General features: G+C 34.3%; 1 protein-coding gene across 1 annotated transcript; it reads right to left on the bottom strand.

Moving 5' to 3' along the window:
- Positions 1-3,014: 3,014 nt before the first annotated feature.
- LUM (lumican) lies at positions 3,015-10,447 on the bottom strand. The gene is made up of 3 exons (XM_016160516.2): positions 10,316-10,447; positions 7,101-7,989; positions 3,015-4,316 (listed from the first exon to the last, which is right to left on the bottom strand). Exons 2-3 carry the CDS (start codon positions 7,963-7,965, stop codon positions 4,162-4,164), a joined length of 1,020 nt encoding a protein of 339 aa, XP_016016002.1. The 5' UTR covers positions 7,966-7,989; positions 10,316-10,447; the 3' UTR covers positions 3,015-4,161.
- Between the last annotated feature and the right edge of the window lie 9,204 nt (positions 10,448-19,651).

Below are 19,651 nucleotides of genomic sequence, written 5' to 3'. Positions count from 1 at the left end.
GGTGCCTTCTTAAAAATTTAATCGAAATGAATCCTAAGCCATCTCTTTTGAAAAAGTACTGGCTATGTCACTGAAGGGAAAAGGAGCAGAGCCCGGCAAGAAGTATTTATAAAGCAAATCTGGAGTCAACTGGGTGGCAGAAGTGTCTCATAGTATTTTTATGAAATTGTCATTTTTAGTCCTTGCTTACAGATGAATAAATTGAGGTTAGAGACTTAAATAAAGTTATAATATGAATAAATATTGTTCTATGTACATATATTTCAAACAGCAGCCCTCTTTCTATTCTGCTTCCTTAGAGAAAATGAATCTTCTACTTTTTATCTCTTTGAAATTTTAATAGCTTGATCATAGTGTTCACACTAACTTAGTGTTTTGAAAGATATGTGTCACTGACCACCAGAACCACCAGAGACGTTCTTTGAAAATGTGGAATTTTACATTGCATAACTTAGGACTGAGTCTGCATGTCTGGGACATTGTGTCTGGTAATCTGCATTTAGAATAGTATTCCAGTATGCTGATTACACACTTGAAATTTTTTTAAAAACATTATTCTAACTGCGGTTGGGAAGAATTGAGGGAAGAGAATATAAAGAAGTCTCCATATAGTCTTCCCTCACTAGGGCTGCCGCTATGAGTGGAGGAGCAAGCAGGAATCATCTTTTCTCCAGCTCTTCCCTGGAGAGATGGGGTCTTTCTGCTAGAAAGGGAAGCTATTCCATGACAGGATCTAACTAGTGCTTTCCCAGATGCTTCTACAAGAAAGTATCTTGTACTGAATTTGGTCCTTGTCAACCAACCTTAACTACAAAAGGAAATTGTTGTTTTAAAATTTATGGTTTTGATTTTTAGACTTAAGAATAGCATATGACTTTGGATAGAGATAAATCAAATGCATTTAAAGGTGTAGACTGTCAGCTGACCAGAAGTTTTCCTTAAGTGATATAGAGAAAAAGCTCATTTAAGTCTGTACATTCTATTTTCATTTTTTTAATGTTACAGTCTTCTATATTACAGTCTTATTGAAAGAAAATGTGACATGAGAATGCTTTTATAGGTCAGGAAATGTACCTTTATGTAAAATGACATGACAATCAAAAATACATGGTGTGCCTAATGTAATGCACATTTCACATATTTGCTAGTCAACTCAGTATTAATCGATGATGGTCCTTTGATGATAGGCCATTTTACTAAAAGACAGAATTTATTAAAAATGTTCTTTTAAAACATATGCTTTGGAGAGGTGCTTCCTTTGTTTTAGGTACACTTGAGACTATATGTTCACTCATATGGAATGAGTATATTTTTGCCTGCATGATGGCTCCAAACACATGCTTTATTATTAACTAAATAAAGTAGAAGTTATTTTCATAAATTATGTATGTATTATGTCCCATTGTATAGAATCATGGGTGTCCATAATGTAGAAAGCTAAAAGCTGTTGTAACTATATTATAAACTCTAACCTTATGTTACAAATGTATTGGCTTTGAGATAAATTAATATTTTTAAGTCCTATTTTCAGAAACTTTTATATACATTCAACATTTTCATTCCTGGAAGTTATCCACCATTTTTACCTAACAATCAACCAAGCAGAAGTTGCTGAGATCTTAACTCTTCTTATTTAGTTGAATGTTATTATATATGAATCAGTAAAACCCTCAGGAATGGGGAAAACAGCAAACATCCAAGCAAGTTGTGAAATTTAAATACTGCATTATGATTTGTAAGGAATATCTATTTATTCATTCAGATGACCAGAATATATTTTTCATATAATTTGGTCTTTGTCCATAGTTCTTAGCTCACAGCTCCAAAACACCTTGGAATTTTCTGTGATAAGAGTGATAAAGTTATCTTTTGTTATGTTAATGAGGTGATTTTTTGAAAACCTTTCAGTAACCTAAGGGTCTAGGTCTGGTAGCAGGAGAATCAACTATGGGGGTAGAAGGTTGGAAATTTTGGTCCACCCTCACAACCACCTCTGGGAGACGGTAGGGACTGGAGACTGAGTTCAATTGCCAATGACCAATGATTTAACAAACCATGCCTTCACAATGAAGCCTCCATAAAACCACAGAAGGATAGGGTTTGGTTCAGAGAGCTTTCAGGTTAGCGAACACATGGGTATTATGGGAGAATGGCACACTCTAAGAGGGCATGGAAGCTCCATGCCCTTTCTGCAAACCTTGCCTTATGCATTTTTTCCATCTGGCTGCTCCTGAGTTATATTCTTTTATAACAAATTGGTAATCTAGTGAGTAAATGAATTTCCAGAGTTCTTTGGGCTGTTCTAGCAAATTAATAAAACCCAAGGAGTGGGTCTTGAGACACTCACTTGATGTCCAGGGAATTGTTTGTTGATGGTGGGGAACCCCTTCACCCATGAATTGGAACTGGGATCTGTACGCTTTTAGGTACGATCTGTAAGATGTGTTTAAAAACTCCTTGCAAGTTGATGCTGGAAGCAGACAATTTATTTAGTGGAAAATTCTATTTAACATCAGTAAAATATTGCAGGCTATAGTTGCTGTTGTCTTTGTTGTTGTTGTTGTTTTTTAATTCTAATTTCTTACAGTCCTACACTGCTTAATGGAGATGTGTCCTGAGAAATGCATTGTTAGGTGATTTTGTCATTGTGTGAAAATCATGGAGTACACTTATACAACCCTACACGGTATGGCTCACTGCACACCTAGGTTGTGTGACATAACTACTGATGCTAGACTACAAACCTGTACATCATGTTACTGTACTGAATATGCTATGCAATTGCAGCACAATGCATGCTTGAACATAGAAAATATACTGTAAAATTAAAGTATAAAAGAAAAAATGGTACACTTTACAGGGCACTTGAATGGAGCTTACAGGATGGGAAGTTGCTCTGGGTGAGTCAGTGAGTAAGTGCTGAGTGAATATAAAAGCCTAGGACATTAGCGTATATGACTGTAGATCATATAAACACTGTACACTTAGGCTGTATCAAATTTATAAAATAATACAAGATTAAATCAAGCACAAGAAAAAATGATGAAATCCAGAAATATAAACATGAGATGTATGAGGCTGCTGCTGGTGTAACATGACGTGCAGCAAACTTATTTTCTGTAAGTAGAAAGAATGCACTCTGAAATAATGATGAGAAGTATAATGTAGTAAATACATAAACTAATAACATATTCATTATCATTATCACGTATTATATACTATACATAATTGTGTGCTATACTTTTATACGACTAGCAGTGCAATAGTTTTTTTTACAACAGCATCATCACAAATAGATAAGTAATGAATTGTGCCACAATGTGACGATTGCTGTGATGTCACTAGGAGATTGAAATTTTTCAGCTCCATTACAATCTTATGAGACTACCCTCATGTATGTGGTCTGTCATTGACCAAAATGTCATTATAGGGCACATGGTTGTATTTTATCCATGAAAGAGATAAATTTCATAAGAAGTCAAACACAATGATGCTATTTGCTATGTTTTATTTTGCTCTTAGCTTGTTAAACATAACATGCAAATAATAAAAAAAGAAACATACACATGACTTAAAGTGAAAAATAATTCTAGAAAAGTTTCTCTAGGTAAATATATAAATTCTTAATACTAAAAATTCTGCTTTAAATGTATGTGACTTGATGAATTGTGTTTAGTATTTTGCAAAATCATTGCTCTCAAAATTCACCACCTGTTTTTCAGCTAATCAAAGTTGAACACATTAAGATAATTTGGTTCAAGACAGTAAATTTCCGTATGTATGTAGTCCAGGCTTTTGGGTACATTAAGCTAAGATTTAAGAATCACAAAACTCGGCTGACTTCCATGCAACCACCAAAATGCTTTGCACATCATTTGACATAGAGATGTAGAAAACACTAAACTTACGAATAAAGCATTAACTGTGTGTGTGTGTGTGTGTGTGTGTGTGCTTGTGATGAAACAGGCCTGCCTTTCATCTTCTCTTTTTAAAAAAGTAGTAAAATGTTTACAAAACATTTTTTCTCAGAATTTAAAATCCATGGAAGTAATAAAGAGCAACAACAACAAAATGAACACTATAAAAATGGACACACAAAAAAAACATAATCATAGATTGTTGCTCCAGAGTACACCTCAATATAATTGAAATTAGCAGATATTAGGTAAGGGTGATTTCATTTGCTACCCGTAGACATTCATACATATCAGGTGGCAGACTAGTCTGGGTGATGTGATTACCATCCAAACGCAAATGCTTGATCTTGGAGTAGGACAATGGCCCCAGGATCTTACAGAAGCTTCTTACTTCGAACTCTGGAAATTAAAGAATGGAAAGTTGTAATCATGTTTTGTTTTTTATTACATGGGCTTGAAACAATCATTAAAAAAATCTTTAAATCCATAGTAATATCTAATAGGACTTCTTCCATTAAAAAAAAAAAGTCACTTATTTAATGAATCTTTGAATTTGAAACTACTAAAGAAATATTTTAGACTATCAAATTATACAGCAATATTTAATAAAAAAATAGCTGAAGGATCAGGATATTCATTAGAAAATTTCAAAGAACAATATTTATTTATTGTAACTTTTTTATTTAGAAAGACTTGATTTTAGAAAGACATTCAATAAGTGTGTCAATGTATCATATTATCTAGGAACTTTTTTGAACTATTTAATCTAGACTGAAGATATGTAAGATTGGTGCTGTTGTATGAACAATTTCACTGATATAAGCATCCTGGGTTTCTGCATCTTAAAAAAAGAGGGGTTAACTACATGACCTCTAAAGAGTTTCCAACAACCACACATCATGACAGATCAAAAACTCCAAGTCATGTAATGTGCACCATTGCAGCCCACATCCTGTTCCATGGTCAAAAAGTTGCCACAAGAGAACAACTGATTTATTTTAATAGAAACTAAGATTATTACTAGTTTGCAGAGTTAATGTTAAGCTTATCTGGTCCTTTATCTTATTTTCTTGTATTCTCAAATTCTAGTTGACAATGACTTCAGGGGAAGCTCAAACACACTGTGCTCCTTACCTCTCTGATGCTATCCTAAATAATTCATGAGTCAAACTCTAGGAATCTTTTTTTATGACACCTACTTATCTGACCTTATTGTTAGGTATAACATATTTCTCACACTATGTTGCATGAAGATTAAATTAATTAAGCTATGCAAAGCACTTTGAAGAGTGAAGTGTATATAATATGTCCTAAATAATTACTGGCGTTCTTTTAATTTTGTCCTCTTTTCCAAATTACACCAATTAGATAGGTGTGTGATCAAGCTAGTGCTATAAGCTATAGACTTCTTAATGGTAGAGAAATATTAGGGAGTTTTTCTTTTTTATTTAAGAAAATGTGGACAATTGGCTTGCATAATTCTCATGCGGCACAATTAACTAAATGGAAGATGTGCATGCAAAGTCAGATGACAAGAATACCTGAAATGTATATACCTGAATATCCAGGAGAAAGAAGGAAGAACGGTAGCTACTAATTTCCAAAAGACCATATGTGCTGGGCACTGTGGGTTCAATCTCAACTTGGCACTAAGTGGCTATTGGAATCTCCTATAGATAACCTTTTCACTCTCCCACACTGGCCCTCCTTTCACTGGCATTTATGTCTCCAAATTCTCCTGCATTTGTATCTCTCCCCTTTCTTATCTCAGAGAAGGAGGTATCCCTGCTCCTGCTGCAAATCTCCACTCACCATATCTAACAGGATTTCTTCAGCCCTTGAACATCTTAAATTCCATTAGCATTTTGGGTAGTCTGTGTAGCTTTTCTCCTAACAACAAATGTTTATAGTGTTGGATAATATACTGCCATATAGTGAGTTTTGTACTGGAAATAACTGTGGGAGTTCAGCTCTGATAGCTTGACTGTGTATTATATAACAAGCAAGTTTTTCTCTTAGATACAAGAAAGAGCATGTGGCATTTGGGAGTTGGCAATCACGGTCGCCTACATGAGACCACCCTAACCTTACTCAGAATTACAGGAAGCTGTTGCAGAAATACAAAATATCACATTAACAAGGTGCACTGTAATTTTTCAGATAAGAATGTCAATATTCTTATCCCACATGACAAGAGAACTAACTTACATAAAGATGCTTGGTTTTAATAGATTATTTTACAGATATAATTGTTGTATGTGTGATCAGTTTTTCCCACATGATTTTTTATTTAGAAAGTTTATTCAAGAATCACAGGTTTATCTTCAGCCATGCTCTGTTAAAGAGTAAGGTGGGGATTGGTAAATGTCAATTTGCCATCTGAATCTGTATTGCTTAAATTGAAAAACATCTCAGAAGATGGGAAGAGTATGTAAATAGTCCAAGTGAATCAGGTCAAGCTTCCACCTATAAGATAAATGAAAAATAAACTATGGCAGCAAGCAAAAGGAAGGAAAAACTGTTGAGAAATAAAATGGGGGTAAAGGGTTATATATAAGAAAAAAGAGCTCAGTAAATACTATTTAAAAAATGTTCCAAATCCTTATCATATTCCTTCCCTCCTTAATCTTCCTCACAGTCTTCATGAAAACACTGTGAAACTGCAAACGCAGGGATAACAGAGATGGGCAGTGGTCATAGCGGAATAATATGTTGAGTCCCAAGTAAAGCTGTAGGGGTGACAATGAGAATGTACAGGCTGCTCTGGGAATAAATAGGAGAAAAGCTTGAAAGCCTCTGCTGGCTATGCCTCTTCTGGTTTTGTTTGTCCCTCCCTCAGCTAGATCATGCCAAGAAATAAATGTAGGACATAAATCTAAGTCATGAAGGAGGCGAATAATAAGAATTATCAAGCCATAGCACAGCAGAATTAGCCCAAAATATTAAATTTAAACAAATCAGTGTTTAAATTATTATTTTTAAATCTGGACACTCTAAAGAAAGGCCAGATATTGGATAAATAACTGAGCTAGAACTCTTATGTAGTTCAATTAGGTTGATATTTTGTTGACATTTCAACTCATTTTTTTAAATGGAGTCAGAAACAGTATTTGTGTTGCACAGTTTAGGCATTTAAAAACTTGAGGATACATCAATTAAACACAAGCACAGCCTTATACTTACTTTCAAGTTCATTGACCTCCAGGTAATAGTTTTCAAGGTTTTCATGGACAGTTGGTATATTTTTAAGCTTATTATAGGAGAGATCCAGCTCAAGCAGGGATGAAACATTAAAAGAATTTCCAGGTATTCCACTATCGGTCAGTTCATTATGAGATAAGCGCAGATACTGCAGTCCCTTAAAACGCTTGAAGTACTCATCCGGGATATTGCTGATCTTGTTGTTGTCTAAGTAGAGAGTTAGAAGAGATCCTGGGAGACCAGAAGGCAGTTTGGTCATCTGATTGAAGCTCAAGTCAAGGTACTCAAGTGACTTAAGGCCTTTAAAAGCACCTGAAATGCCATCATCTTTCAGTTGATTGTGTTGAAGATGGATGAAGGTCAGGTTTACCAGTCCCTCAAAGGAGCCGAGCTTCGTGATCTTGTTATTAGTAAGCTGCAGGTCCTGCAGAGATTTGGGAAGTGGGCCCACAGATTCTGTCAGGTTGTTGTAATTTATATGCAGCTTCTTCAGTTGTTTCAGTTTAGAGAAAATTTTTCCTTTTATTTTGGAATTTTCTAGAAGGTTATGATCTAGAATGAGCCACTGCAGATCAGTTACGTTTTCGAAGGCCTTTTCATCAATATGGTCGATCTGGTTATTCCTAAGGTAAAGGTACTTGATTCCAGGAGGCACCATTGGCACACTTTTCAATTTCAGATCATCGCAGTACATGGCCGTAGGAAAGCTTGCAGGGCAGTTACATTCTGGTGCACAGTTTGGTGACGATTGCTCATACATCGATAGGGGGAAATCGTAATCATAGTAGTATTGGCTGCTGGCACCACTGATTAGTGCCAAGAGAAGACTAAAAGCGCCTAGATTCATTTTTTTTGGCAATTGTTTTGAATTCTAAATAGAGGGAAAACATGTAATTATAAAATAATTTCAGGAAAAGGATATTCGATTTCCAATGTTAAATTCATTACAAAAAGTGTATTTTATTATTTAATAATGCTTTTTTAGTGCATCTTATGATGTATTTTTAGTTCTTATTTAAGTATGAGAATAAGGACGGATCGGGTTAGATTTCATACACATGCGCCCCCTTCTGGGCGAGCAAGGACTAACTGTTCCAGTCATTCTCTACAGGTTACTTAAATAACTTCCTGTAAGAGGTTTATGTGTGGTGCCTACTGACCACCACTTTAGAACGCTGCTTCAGAACACTCTTCAAAAACCAGGAAAAAAAAAAAAAACGAAAATGAGAAGATAATTTTAAATTGTACTCTCTACCCTACCATTCAACATCATTAAAATGTCTCATTAAGAAGACCCTTACTGAGAACATGGGTAATCTGTGGTTTTGCCTGGAGGAAAGGGGTGTGTGTGTGTGTGTGTGTGTGTGTGTGTGTGTGTGTGTGTGTGTGTGTAGGGGGAGAAGGTGAGTGGAAGGGGGGAGTAAATTCCTTTAAAAATGTCTGGTTATTGTTGGTTCTGAAGAAGGGGAAGAGAATTCTTGGTGTGGGTGTGTGTGCATATTATTTCAACTTTTGTTTAATATTCCATACTTTTAGGCACATTACAAAACTATGTGCTGAAATTAATATTTAGCATATAAGTTTTAGGTAAACTAAAGTTTATTAATCAGAGAAATATCACAAATTCTAAAAATGTTTAAACCTAGGAAGAGATTCAACTGATAGAGATATTATTTTCTAAGTTTTGAATTAGTTTTTCTTTCTATTAAAAACTAACAAATTGAAGAAGGCATGCTTCACTTATTTGATTTTGTTATTCTTACAGAATGGAAGTGGGAGTGAGCTGAGAATTGAGGAAAGTCTGTATTTAACAGAGGCATTAAGAGCCATGTAGGAAAGAATACAATTGAGAATACAAATTGAAAACTATTTGTAATAGTGAGGTTCTCTTGTGAACATGTTTTTAAGGTGAGATCAATAAAGTATGTTTTAATTCCTTGGGGAAGTACAGGTTTAGTAACTTAGGTCAAGGGAAATATGACATAGGAGTTGGACTTTTGCAGGATGAAGAGTTGTGGATGAAGAGAGGTTGGTAATGTTCTTAATGTGAAGCAGGATCCACATACCAATAGACACCATGATATAGTGAGAAGTGTGGTGCAAACTTTTGGATCTAGGTAGTTTGGGGTAAGTAGGACATTTAGTATTGAGAAGTTTAAAACATTTATTCTTTGCTTAACTTGAAATTATGAGGCAATTTATTTTAGCAGATAAAACACTAAAAAGGGTGTTAGAAACATTCTGATAGCTAAGTAATGTAACACATAACCAGATACTTAGTAAGTTATTTCCTAAGATAATGATGAAGTCATTTAATGGAGTCGACAGGACTTGGCCATGAGAATAATTACACAGTACGAATTCTTTTTAAGTTATAGTATGTTAATGTTGTAAAGATTTGTCTTGTTTCATTAATAAGCTTCTGCTTTACTTTAATTCAGTATACAGTAAAATAGAGGTTGGTAACTATAATGTGAGTACTGACTAGTAATGCAAAAATGCTTCCATATTTTTTGGCAGAATAAAAACAAGGGCTCGAATTCAAAGAGAGTTTGTAGGCATATAATGACTCCACTGTGAAGCATACATGCACTTTATTTACTTTTCCCCCAGTTTTTTCAAATACCTGTGGTTATGAAGGAAATACTCTTTTGAAAAAGTAAATCATGTTTCCTAGAATTTCTTCAAAACACGTTCATTACAGCTTACATCCGAAAAACATCTTTTAAATTAACAAAATAGAAATAAAAAGGTCTAAGTCTTTTAACTCACATTTTATAACAACATAAAATGTTTATGACAAATTATAACAAACTATAATATATGTATGGCAAAACATTTTGAATACTGATTGAAATGGTCTTTTTTGCAGTAAAATTAGGTTCTAACAATGCTAACATATATAACTAATTAGCATAAAGTAACAAATATTTTAATTGCCATACATTTTCACTGTCTAGTTTAAATATTTTCTCATTCCAAACCTGAAACTTTTTATAACTTCTTTTGCCAAGCAATACAGCATACGTTGTATAAAATTGATCTCAAATCCATAAATCATGGAGAACATACTAAGCAAACTGTGAAAGTTGAATAGCAATTGGCAAAGTTGCTCTGGAATTTTCTCTGTTCCTGTTACAATAAACTCTGTCCCAAACAGTCAGCATCCCCAGTGCTATAGTTAAAACAGCGCTTACCTTACTGTCTTGACTCTGCTTTCGTTAATTCTTAAAGCAGATGCACTGTGGACAAGAATCCACCAATATATGCTGTAAACTCTGTCAGGACGGAACTGGCTGCCAGATTCTTAGTGATACAAGAGCTGAAGGGAGGGTTGCGGGGGGCGGGGTGGGGGAAACCCAGCCCAGTCACGCCGGTCTCTGAATGGAGTTATGTCATTGTAGGGATCTGGTGGTGTGGCATGTGAAAGCTCTGCTCTCTAACGAAGTGCAGGTGGACGTGGTGAGCAAGGACAGCCCAGTGCGTTCCCTATGGAATGGCAGAGGGATGTGTTTAACTTGCGCGAATGCCATCGCTGTCAACGGAGAATTCAGTCCTGCTGTAAGTGAAGCATCTACAGTGAGAACATCTCTCTTGCAAAGCTCTTTACTTAAGTTCAATTCTCTCAGCCAACTATCATGTTCATCTGAAGGTCTCATAAATCATAAACAATAAATAATTTCAGGAAAATGCAAATGAGCAGACTCAGAGGAATATAATCCTTTTGCCCATCACTCTAAATCTATATTGATATACTTGGACTAACTTAACTTTTGGCCAGGAGAGTAACTTACATTAGTTTCTAAAATATGAAAAATGCTTCATTTACACTCTGATACAAATGATAAATATCAACATTTTCAGTTCACTTCTTATGTTAAGGGGACATATTTTATACTAGTCATGTCTGGAACCAATCATCGATGTCCTGTCTGTTTCTTGTTTTGTGGATTTAACTTAGGAATTCATCCAAAATCTTACTTAGGGACAGTATTCTATAGCTTAATGCCAAAAAACATAAAAGAACATGAAAAAAAATGTATGCTAAAAATATCACAAAGCAATAATTTTTCACTCTGTCATTGCATGCTAGCAATATATATTTTTTTCAAAACTAAAAGTTACGCAATGCTGTAATATCCCAAAGGCCTAGTTTGATATATCTTTTCTTGTCACAGTTTCTGATGCATACTTCTGGCAAATGAGAGATCTACTCAATTCTTTGTCTATTCTATTTTGTGATTGTATCAGATGTACTTACAGAATTTTCCTTCAAAATTCTCATTTCCTCATGTTTCTAAGAATCAGGTATTTTAGAATTTGAATTTAGAATTATAAGAATTTTCCCTTTTAAAATAATTGAAATATATCATTTTTAGTTATGAAACCTGTGAAAAGATATTTAATCTTTATGATCATGAATAAATTTGCCCCCAAAATTAATATTAGAGTAAATGCCTCATTTTGTTAGAGAAGGATTAAAAAAAATGATAGTCTTCTTGAAAGTAACCCATAGAATGGTAGGGTGATTCATAACATATTATCATTATTATTTTAGGAAGATTATAGAAAGACCTAAATTTTATAGTAGAGGAAATAAACTTAGAAAAAAATCAGGATAAAAAGACAAATAAACCAATCATATATAATTAAGTGACTCATTGTAAGAGAATAGTGAAAGTAATTCTAAGCATAACTTCAAGTGTGTCAAATTATATAATCTGAGATTTTGTTTGAAAAATTCCAGCTATTTGCTCTTAGAATTTTTCTTAATAGGGCAATAGCTTCTTTTTACTGACTTTAAGTGTTATGCTTTAAAATCTGCATAAGTATTATTATCACATTTTTGGAAGTAGAAATGAAGACTCAGAAAGTCTAAATAATTTGTTAAATGTCACCTAACAAGTTAGTTAATGGAAAAACAAAATCATGAACATCTTCAGCCATCAGGAGGTGGGTGAACAGGATGGAACTGACACAAGGTAGATAATATAATGTTTAAAATTTTAAAGACAATGTTATCAGTTAAGAAAAAGTTGAAATATTAACTAGGCAATAGTTTTTAAATAGCAAAAAATTAACTAAGTCATTGTTTCATTCTTTGTACATCACATACTCAGATGAATGCACACACCCACATACACACTTTGATACATTTCTGGGTGATAAATGAGCTTTCCACCTGGCACATGATGATTTGGGTCATTTGTGTAATGGATGTTGGAGGTTTCATCAATATCCAAGTTAAGATGACTGACTTGACCTTTCTGCCCACGAACTAGGGTCCTCTGATACCTGAGACTACCAGGGATGATTAGCACCTTTATTTGACCTCATTCTGGGTACAACCCTGGACTTCTCAAAGGCCCCAGGTCACTACAACTTGACTGTTTCTTTTTCTATAACCATTCTGATGGCAGATTTTGCTTATCTCAGTGTAGCTCTAGAATTCTGAAAAGTCAGTCCTGAAATAGTAAAGTAATAGGACATAGTTTTGTGGAAAGATAGGTATAAATTTTAAAATTTACATAGCAATCTACCAAGAGTGAAAATGAAAAAAAAAATTATGTAATCTTGATAACTTTAGTATCTTTAGTACCTTTAAATTGAGTATGATGATGTCTGTAGGAAAACTTATGAGCATCATAGGATATCATGTATATGATGCTATTGATATAGAGCTTGGCATAAAAAAAAGGGATTGATTCATCGAAATGCTTAATATCTTATAGCCCTTATAAGTTATTATTTGTAGAGTCATAGAATCACAGATTTTTAATTAATTTCAGAGATCATCTAATTGATGGATACTATTAAACAAATTTCTCAAGTTCTGTTGCAGTTCTTTTATTTTCATGTGAAGAGCTAAATCTAATGTGTTTCTAGTACTCCATCTAAACAAACGCTGATATTGTTTTCCGTTTTGGGTAAATGAATGGTTTTACACTTTTACCTGTACTCTGTACATAATGATATATGACTGTGCAACTACATGAGTGAAGTAATCTGGGAGCATAGGATATGATAAAATATAATGACAATTTTCTATAAGTAGAGGAGAAAGTTCTGTTTTCATCATTTTATACATGGATGCTTCGAACTATTTTCTTATTTCATTTTTCATAAAAATAGTTCATTTTAGCATTGGAAAATTCAGGGAAAAAGAAGAAAATAAGAATTTTAGCACACTTGGGGAATACTTACAATTGAAAGATGAAAATAGATATTCTAGTCCAGAGATAATTATCTTTTGGTGTTTCTCCTTAGGGTATAAGTGTGCACACACCCAAATTTATAGATACTTTGATTTTCACAAAAATAATACAATATTATATTTGTAATTTTCTATCCTTTTCCACATAACAATTAGCTGAGAATAATTTTCTATATCATTAAATATTATTTTCTAATGTAATTTTTATTTACTACATGAAATTCTGTTATATAGATGTATCATAATGTAGTTATTTTTTTAATATTACAATGAAAATGTTCTCTTATAACTTGTAAAGAATTACCACATACAGTGAAAATTTATTCTTCAAATTGGTTGTACCTACCTTGCTTTTCTCAATGGACACACTTTAAATACAAATATCTTTTAGTAAGTGGTTTGCGTTTTCAATGAGACAATAAAGGAATGGATTTGAAAGTTCTTTCTCTCCTCACGCCAATCTTATTACTATTCTTTTTAATGTTTATTTTTCAAGAGAATTTCAAAATTATTTTATATTAGTTTCAGGTGTACAGCATAGCAGTTAGACATTTATATAATTCACGAACTGATCCCCCCACTTAATTTAGTACCCACCTGGCACTATACATAGTTATTACAATATTATTTACTATATCCCCTATGCTGCACTTCACATCCCTATAACTATTTTGCAACTATCAATCTGTACTTCTTAGTTCCTTCCCCTTTTTCACTCAGCTTCCCAACCTCCCACCCATCTGTCAATCACCAGTTCATTCTCTATATCTATGCATCTGTTTCTGTTTTGTTTGTTAGTTTACTTTGTTTCTTAGATTCTACATATAAGTGAAATCATATGGTATTTGTCTTCTCTGTCCCATTTATTTCACTCTAGGTCCATTTATGTCATTACAAATGGTAAAATTTCATTTTTTGGCCATGTACTATTTCATTGGTTTTATGTACTGCCTCTTCTTTATTTAATCATCTATTGATGGGCACTTAGGTTGCTTCCATATCTTGGCTATTGTAAATAGTGCCACAGTGAATATGGTGTTGTTAATATCTTTTCAAATTTTGTTTTGTTTTGTTTTTCAGATAAATATCCAGAAGTGGAATTGCTGGGTCATGAGGTAGTTTTATTTTTAATTTTTTTTTGAGGAACTGCCAAACTGTTTTCCATAGTGGCTGTACCAATCTGCAGTCCCTCCAACAGTGCATGAGTGTTCGCTTTTCTCCACATTCTTACCAACATTTGTTGTTTTTTGATTAGTTTATGATAATCAGTCTGACAGGTGTGAGGTGGTATCTCATTGTGGTTTTAATTTGCATTTCTCTCATGGTTAGTGACATTGAGCATCTTTTTATTTATCTATTGGCCATCTGTACGCCCTCTTTGGAGAAATGCCTATTCAAATCTTCTATTCATTTTTTTAAAAATTGAATTGGTTGGTTTTCTTTTTTATTTTAAATTGTATGAATTTTTTTTATAAATTTTGGGTACTGACCTCTTATCTGATGTATCATTGGCAAATATCTTCTCCATTCAGTAGGTTATCTTTTTGTCTTATTAATGGTTTCCTTTGCTGTACAAAGTTTTTTTTTTTTTAGTTGGATGTACTCCTTTTTCTTATTTTTTCTTTTGTGTTCCTTACCTGAGAAGATATATCAGGAAAAAAATTGCTAAGAGCAATGTCAGAGAGTTTACTACTTATTTTTTCTTCTAGGAGTTTTATGGTTTTGGCTCTCGCATTTAACTCTTTAAGCAATTTTGACTTTATTTTGTGTATGTTATAAGAAGGTGGTTCAGTTTCATCTTTTTCAATGTGCCTGTCCAGTTTTCCCAACACCGTTTATTGAATAGATTGTCTTTACCCCCTTGTATTGTCATCAATTAAATGGCCATATAGGTGTGAATTCATTTCTGGGCTCTTTGTTCTGTTCCATTGTTCTTTGTGTCTTTTTATGCCAGTACCATGGTCTTTTGATTACTATAGCCTTGTAGTAGAGTATGGTATCAGGTAGTGCAATATTTCCTACTTCGTTCTTTCTCAAGATTGCCATGGCTATTTGGGGTCTTTCGTGGTTCCATATAAATTTTAGAATTATTTGTTCTAGTTCTATGAAAAATAACATTGGTATTTTGATAGGGATTGCATTGAATCTCTAGACTGCTTTGGGTATTATGAATATTCTAAAAAATTTTAAATCTACCTATCTATGAGTACTATATATGCTTCCATTTATTTGTATCTCCTTCAGTTTTTTTCTTCAATGACTTACAAATTTCTAAGTTCATTGAGCATCCTTATAATCATTGTTTTAAACTCTACATCTGGTAAGTTGATTGACTCTTTTATACTTAATTAGTTTTCTTCTGTTCTTTCATTTGAGACATGTTTCATTATTTTCTCATTTTAATTACCTCTCTGTGTTTATTTTTATGTATTAGGTAGATCTATTACACCTCCCAGTCTAAGCCAAGTGGCTCATGTAGTAGGTGTCCTATGTGGCCCCATAATACAGTCTCCCTGATCACCTGTGCCAGGTGCACCAGGAGTGTTTCTTGTGTGGCCAATATGTGTCCTCCTTTTGTAGTTGAGCCTCATTTGCCATTGGCACATCAGTGAATGGAATTGACTTTCAGGCTAATTGGCTGAGAAAACTGGCCACACCCACTGTGTATGAGCTGCTGTTTGAGGGCCGACTCCATGGAGTGGGATGCATCCCAGCATGCTTGTGTGCCTATTTAGACCATCCTTTGGATATGGTGCTTGTGGGACTAATAAGGTAATACTCTGTTGATGTCTAACACTGGCCTCCAGGTCTGTTGATTATGGAGCCTCTTGGGAGTGTTCCTATAAAGGCCAAGGTCAGTTGCTGCCTAAGACCAGACTGTGGCTTCCTGGTAGGAGCTACGAAGCTATTCGCAATTGGTCTCTGCCTGTGCTGGACGTGGGGACACATGGAAGAGGACATATAGCAAAATGAGGTCAGCTGCCACCAGTACCAGGCCTAGGACTGTTCAGCAAAAGGCCCAGGTCACTCTAAGGACTGACTCTTTCTGCTGGCTGCTTTTAAGACTCAGCAGCTGAACTATCCTTGGATAGTATATAAGTTAGTTGAGGTGGGATTCCAGTGAATCACCAGGCGAGGCAAGTTTTGTTCCTCTGGTTAGTGTACATTCAGATTCATTGCCAATGCTGAGATTGTGGCCACTTGCGAAAGTCTCAGACCACACCTAACACAGCCTCTGCTTACCTCAGGCCTGTAGATCTCCGAGATTTGTTCGAGAAATACTGCAGCTCGGGCCAGGGATTGCCCTCCAGTGAAAGTGTCTCTTGAGGTGTGCAACCTGAAGCCTGTTCATTGCCGTTGAAGGAACTCCCTGAGGAGAGTGCATGGTAGGGCTGGTTGCTCGGCCACAAAATTGCCACCAGCAATTTGCAAGTTGGGTGGGGCAGGGTCTCTGGGAGTCACAGGGATAGAGTATGCAGATTTTTCCAAACCAATGCAGATCCAGATTTGGCCTTGTTGGAGGAGAGCTCAATACAGGCAAGATGACATCTACCTGGAGGCACACAGGAGGAGGGCTGAACATAGAGACAATGGTGGCTTCCCCTCCAGCTCTCACTCCGAAGCCACACAACTCTTTCCCTATGTGTCTGAGGCACTTCCCAAGCTACTATCCCTCCACCAAAGCCCCAGGTGAGTGCCTTCCAGTGAGTGAATCTGCGCACAGGCCCTTTAAGGGGATTTCTGGGTTTCCAGCTGGCTTCTTTTTCATCCCAATGATTGGAATTCCTGCTGAGTTTTGCAGCCAAATTTTGTGAGGACTCCTCTTCCTGGTGTTAGAACTCTGGGCTGGAGAGCCCCTGTGTGGGACCTCTGCTGCCAAGATATCCATCCCACTTTTTAACTGCCACACCTGGGTGTGGGACCAGTACATTTCATGTCTTTGTCCCTCCTACCCTTCTCGATGTGGCCTCTTCTTTAGAACCTTAGCTACAGGAGTTCTGTTCAGCTAGTCTTCAGATGGTTCTTCAGTTTGATTGTTTCTTTCAATTATTTTCTTTAGGTCAAAGCAATAAGTCATCAGGATTTCAATGTGGATTGAGATGCCAAAAAGCTGAACAAAGATTTTCTTGTCTTTGTTTGGTACCTCTGCTTTCCTAGGTCCTAAGTACTGGCTTTGTCTGGGTCTTGGTTAATCCATAATAGCCCTCTACTTTATTACCATCTTATTTTAGCATTTCTTAGGAGCATGGGACTATCTTTTACTTTCATAGTCCCTATGCTCATATAGATGTGTAATTTTAAACACGTTCTACAATTGCTTCCATTTCCCTTGGCATTTGACATGAAAATATAGTTTTAGAATGACCAATAATAGACTTTATTATATTTGTGCATTAATTCATTTGCATTATAAAAAATGTTGCACATGAATGGTATAAAATACTGAAATCTTTAACAGCATGTCAGAATATAAGGTTAAAATAAACCCTCACCCAACTGACTTTCCAATCCCACTCTCTAGAAGTAATTATTGCTTAGATTTTATACATCAGATATTTCAGACACTTTCATACACACAACAGAATTTCATTTCCATCTCTCTTTCTGAGTTTCTGTATCTCTTGTCCTATATATTTTAAAAATATTTATATTATTTATTTTATTATATTATATTATTTGTTTATTAATACATATAACTTTGCCTCATGTTTTATATGGTTACAGAATACCCCATTGTATGAGTGTATCTAAACATATTTTTGCTAAATAGTATTCAATGGTTTTAATATTTTTGTTTGTTTTTCTTATTTCACTGTTATGACAAACAATGGTACAGTGAGCAAATTTTGTGCACTAATGTAAAATAGCTTTAGAAAAATTCTAAAAGTGGAATTTCTGGAAAAAGTATGTGTACATTTTAAGACTTTGTAGTTATTGCCTAATTGTCTCCAAAATATTCTCATAATCACTCCCATCAATGGTATACGTGAATGTAGTTTCATCTCTCATTCATAAAATTTGACTATGTTTAAGCTTAAAGTTTCTGTGATCTTATTAAACAATTATTAAACTCATTAAACTTTTATTTCCTAAATAATACCTAGTAGTGCCAGTTCCCTTATTTATTCCTTACTTTAGATCTATAAGACTAAAGTATCTGACACTGGCTGAAGACCTACGCCCCAATTCATTTTTCTTTTCTCTTTTTTTCTTATGCTCTAGACATTTTGGACTTTACCTTAGACTTGAAATGCGCTAAGACTATTTCTATTTCAGGGCCTTTAATTGTTCTCTCCGAAATATTCTTCCCATAAAACAGTTCTCACAGGACCCTTTATATTCTTAAAAGATATTGATATTTTAAGGACCTCAAAAATATATGTAAGGTACGCCTATCAGTATTTGCCACACTCAAAATTAAAACTAAGAAGTCTCTTAAATATTTAAATAATTTATTAAGCTAACCATAATAAATCTATTATGTGTTAACATACATAACATATTTTAAATAAAAATATTATTTTCCCAAAAATATTTAGTGAGGGGAGTGGAATTTGTATATTTTTACAAACCTATTTAATAAATGGCTTAGTAGAAGTGTGCTGGTTCTTACAGTTGCTTCTTTGTTTAATCCGTTGTGATATGTTGCTATGGTTGATGCATATGAAGAAAATCTCATCTCACATATGTATTCATTTGGGAAAAGATGTGATACACATATCATGGAATATTACTCAGCAATAAAAGTGAATCTGTTCATTTGCAACATTGAAGAATCTACAAGTTTTTATACTAAGTGAAATAAGTTGGAAAAACAAAGACAAATATTATATAATTTCACTTAAATGTGGATTCTAAAAAAAATGAGAAAACAAGACAGAAACAGACTCATAAATACAGAGAATAAACTGATGGTTGCCAGAGAGGAGGGGTTGAGAAGGTGTGGAAAATAACAGGTATAAAATTCTAGCCATACAGTAAATAAACCACAGGAATGAAGGGTACAGCGCAAGAATATAATGAAGAATACTGTCATAACTTTTGCACAGTTACATACAGATGGATACTGGTGATCACAGTATTGTGGTGATCACAATGTAAGGCATATAAATGTCTAAACACTATACCTGAAACTAATATAATTTTGTGTGTCAACTATACTTAAATTATTTGAAGGTATATTGATAGCTTTTTAAAAGTAATTTCATATAATCCTCTTTAATAAACATTAAACTTCAAAAAGTGATAGTTTCTTAAGGTTAGTTATAATGTGGAACTCAAAATCATATCAAAAAATATTTTTCTACTGTTTTCTAAA

Source organism: Rousettus aegyptiacus, unplaced genomic scaffold (assembly GCF_014176215.1).
Source record: "Rousettus aegyptiacus isolate mRouAeg1 unplaced genomic scaffold, mRouAeg1.p scaffold_m13_p_2, whole genome shotgun sequence".
Taxonomy (NCBI): Eukaryota; Metazoa; Chordata; class Mammalia; order Chiroptera; family Pteropodidae; genus Rousettus; species Rousettus aegyptiacus.
The sequence above is the reverse complement of the archived record's forward strand: the minus strand, read 5'-3'. Positions and strand labels throughout refer to the sequence as shown.

Coding starts and splice junctions, on each gene's coding strand:
- LUM (XM_016160516.2), bottom strand. CDS start 7,965: ATGAATCTAGGCGCTTTTAGTCTTCTCTTGGCACTAATCAGTGGTGCC. Junction 4,317..7,100: donor GGAGGTCAATGAACTTGAAA/GTAAGTATAAGG, acceptor TTTAATTTCCAG/AGTTCGAAGTAAGAAGCTTC.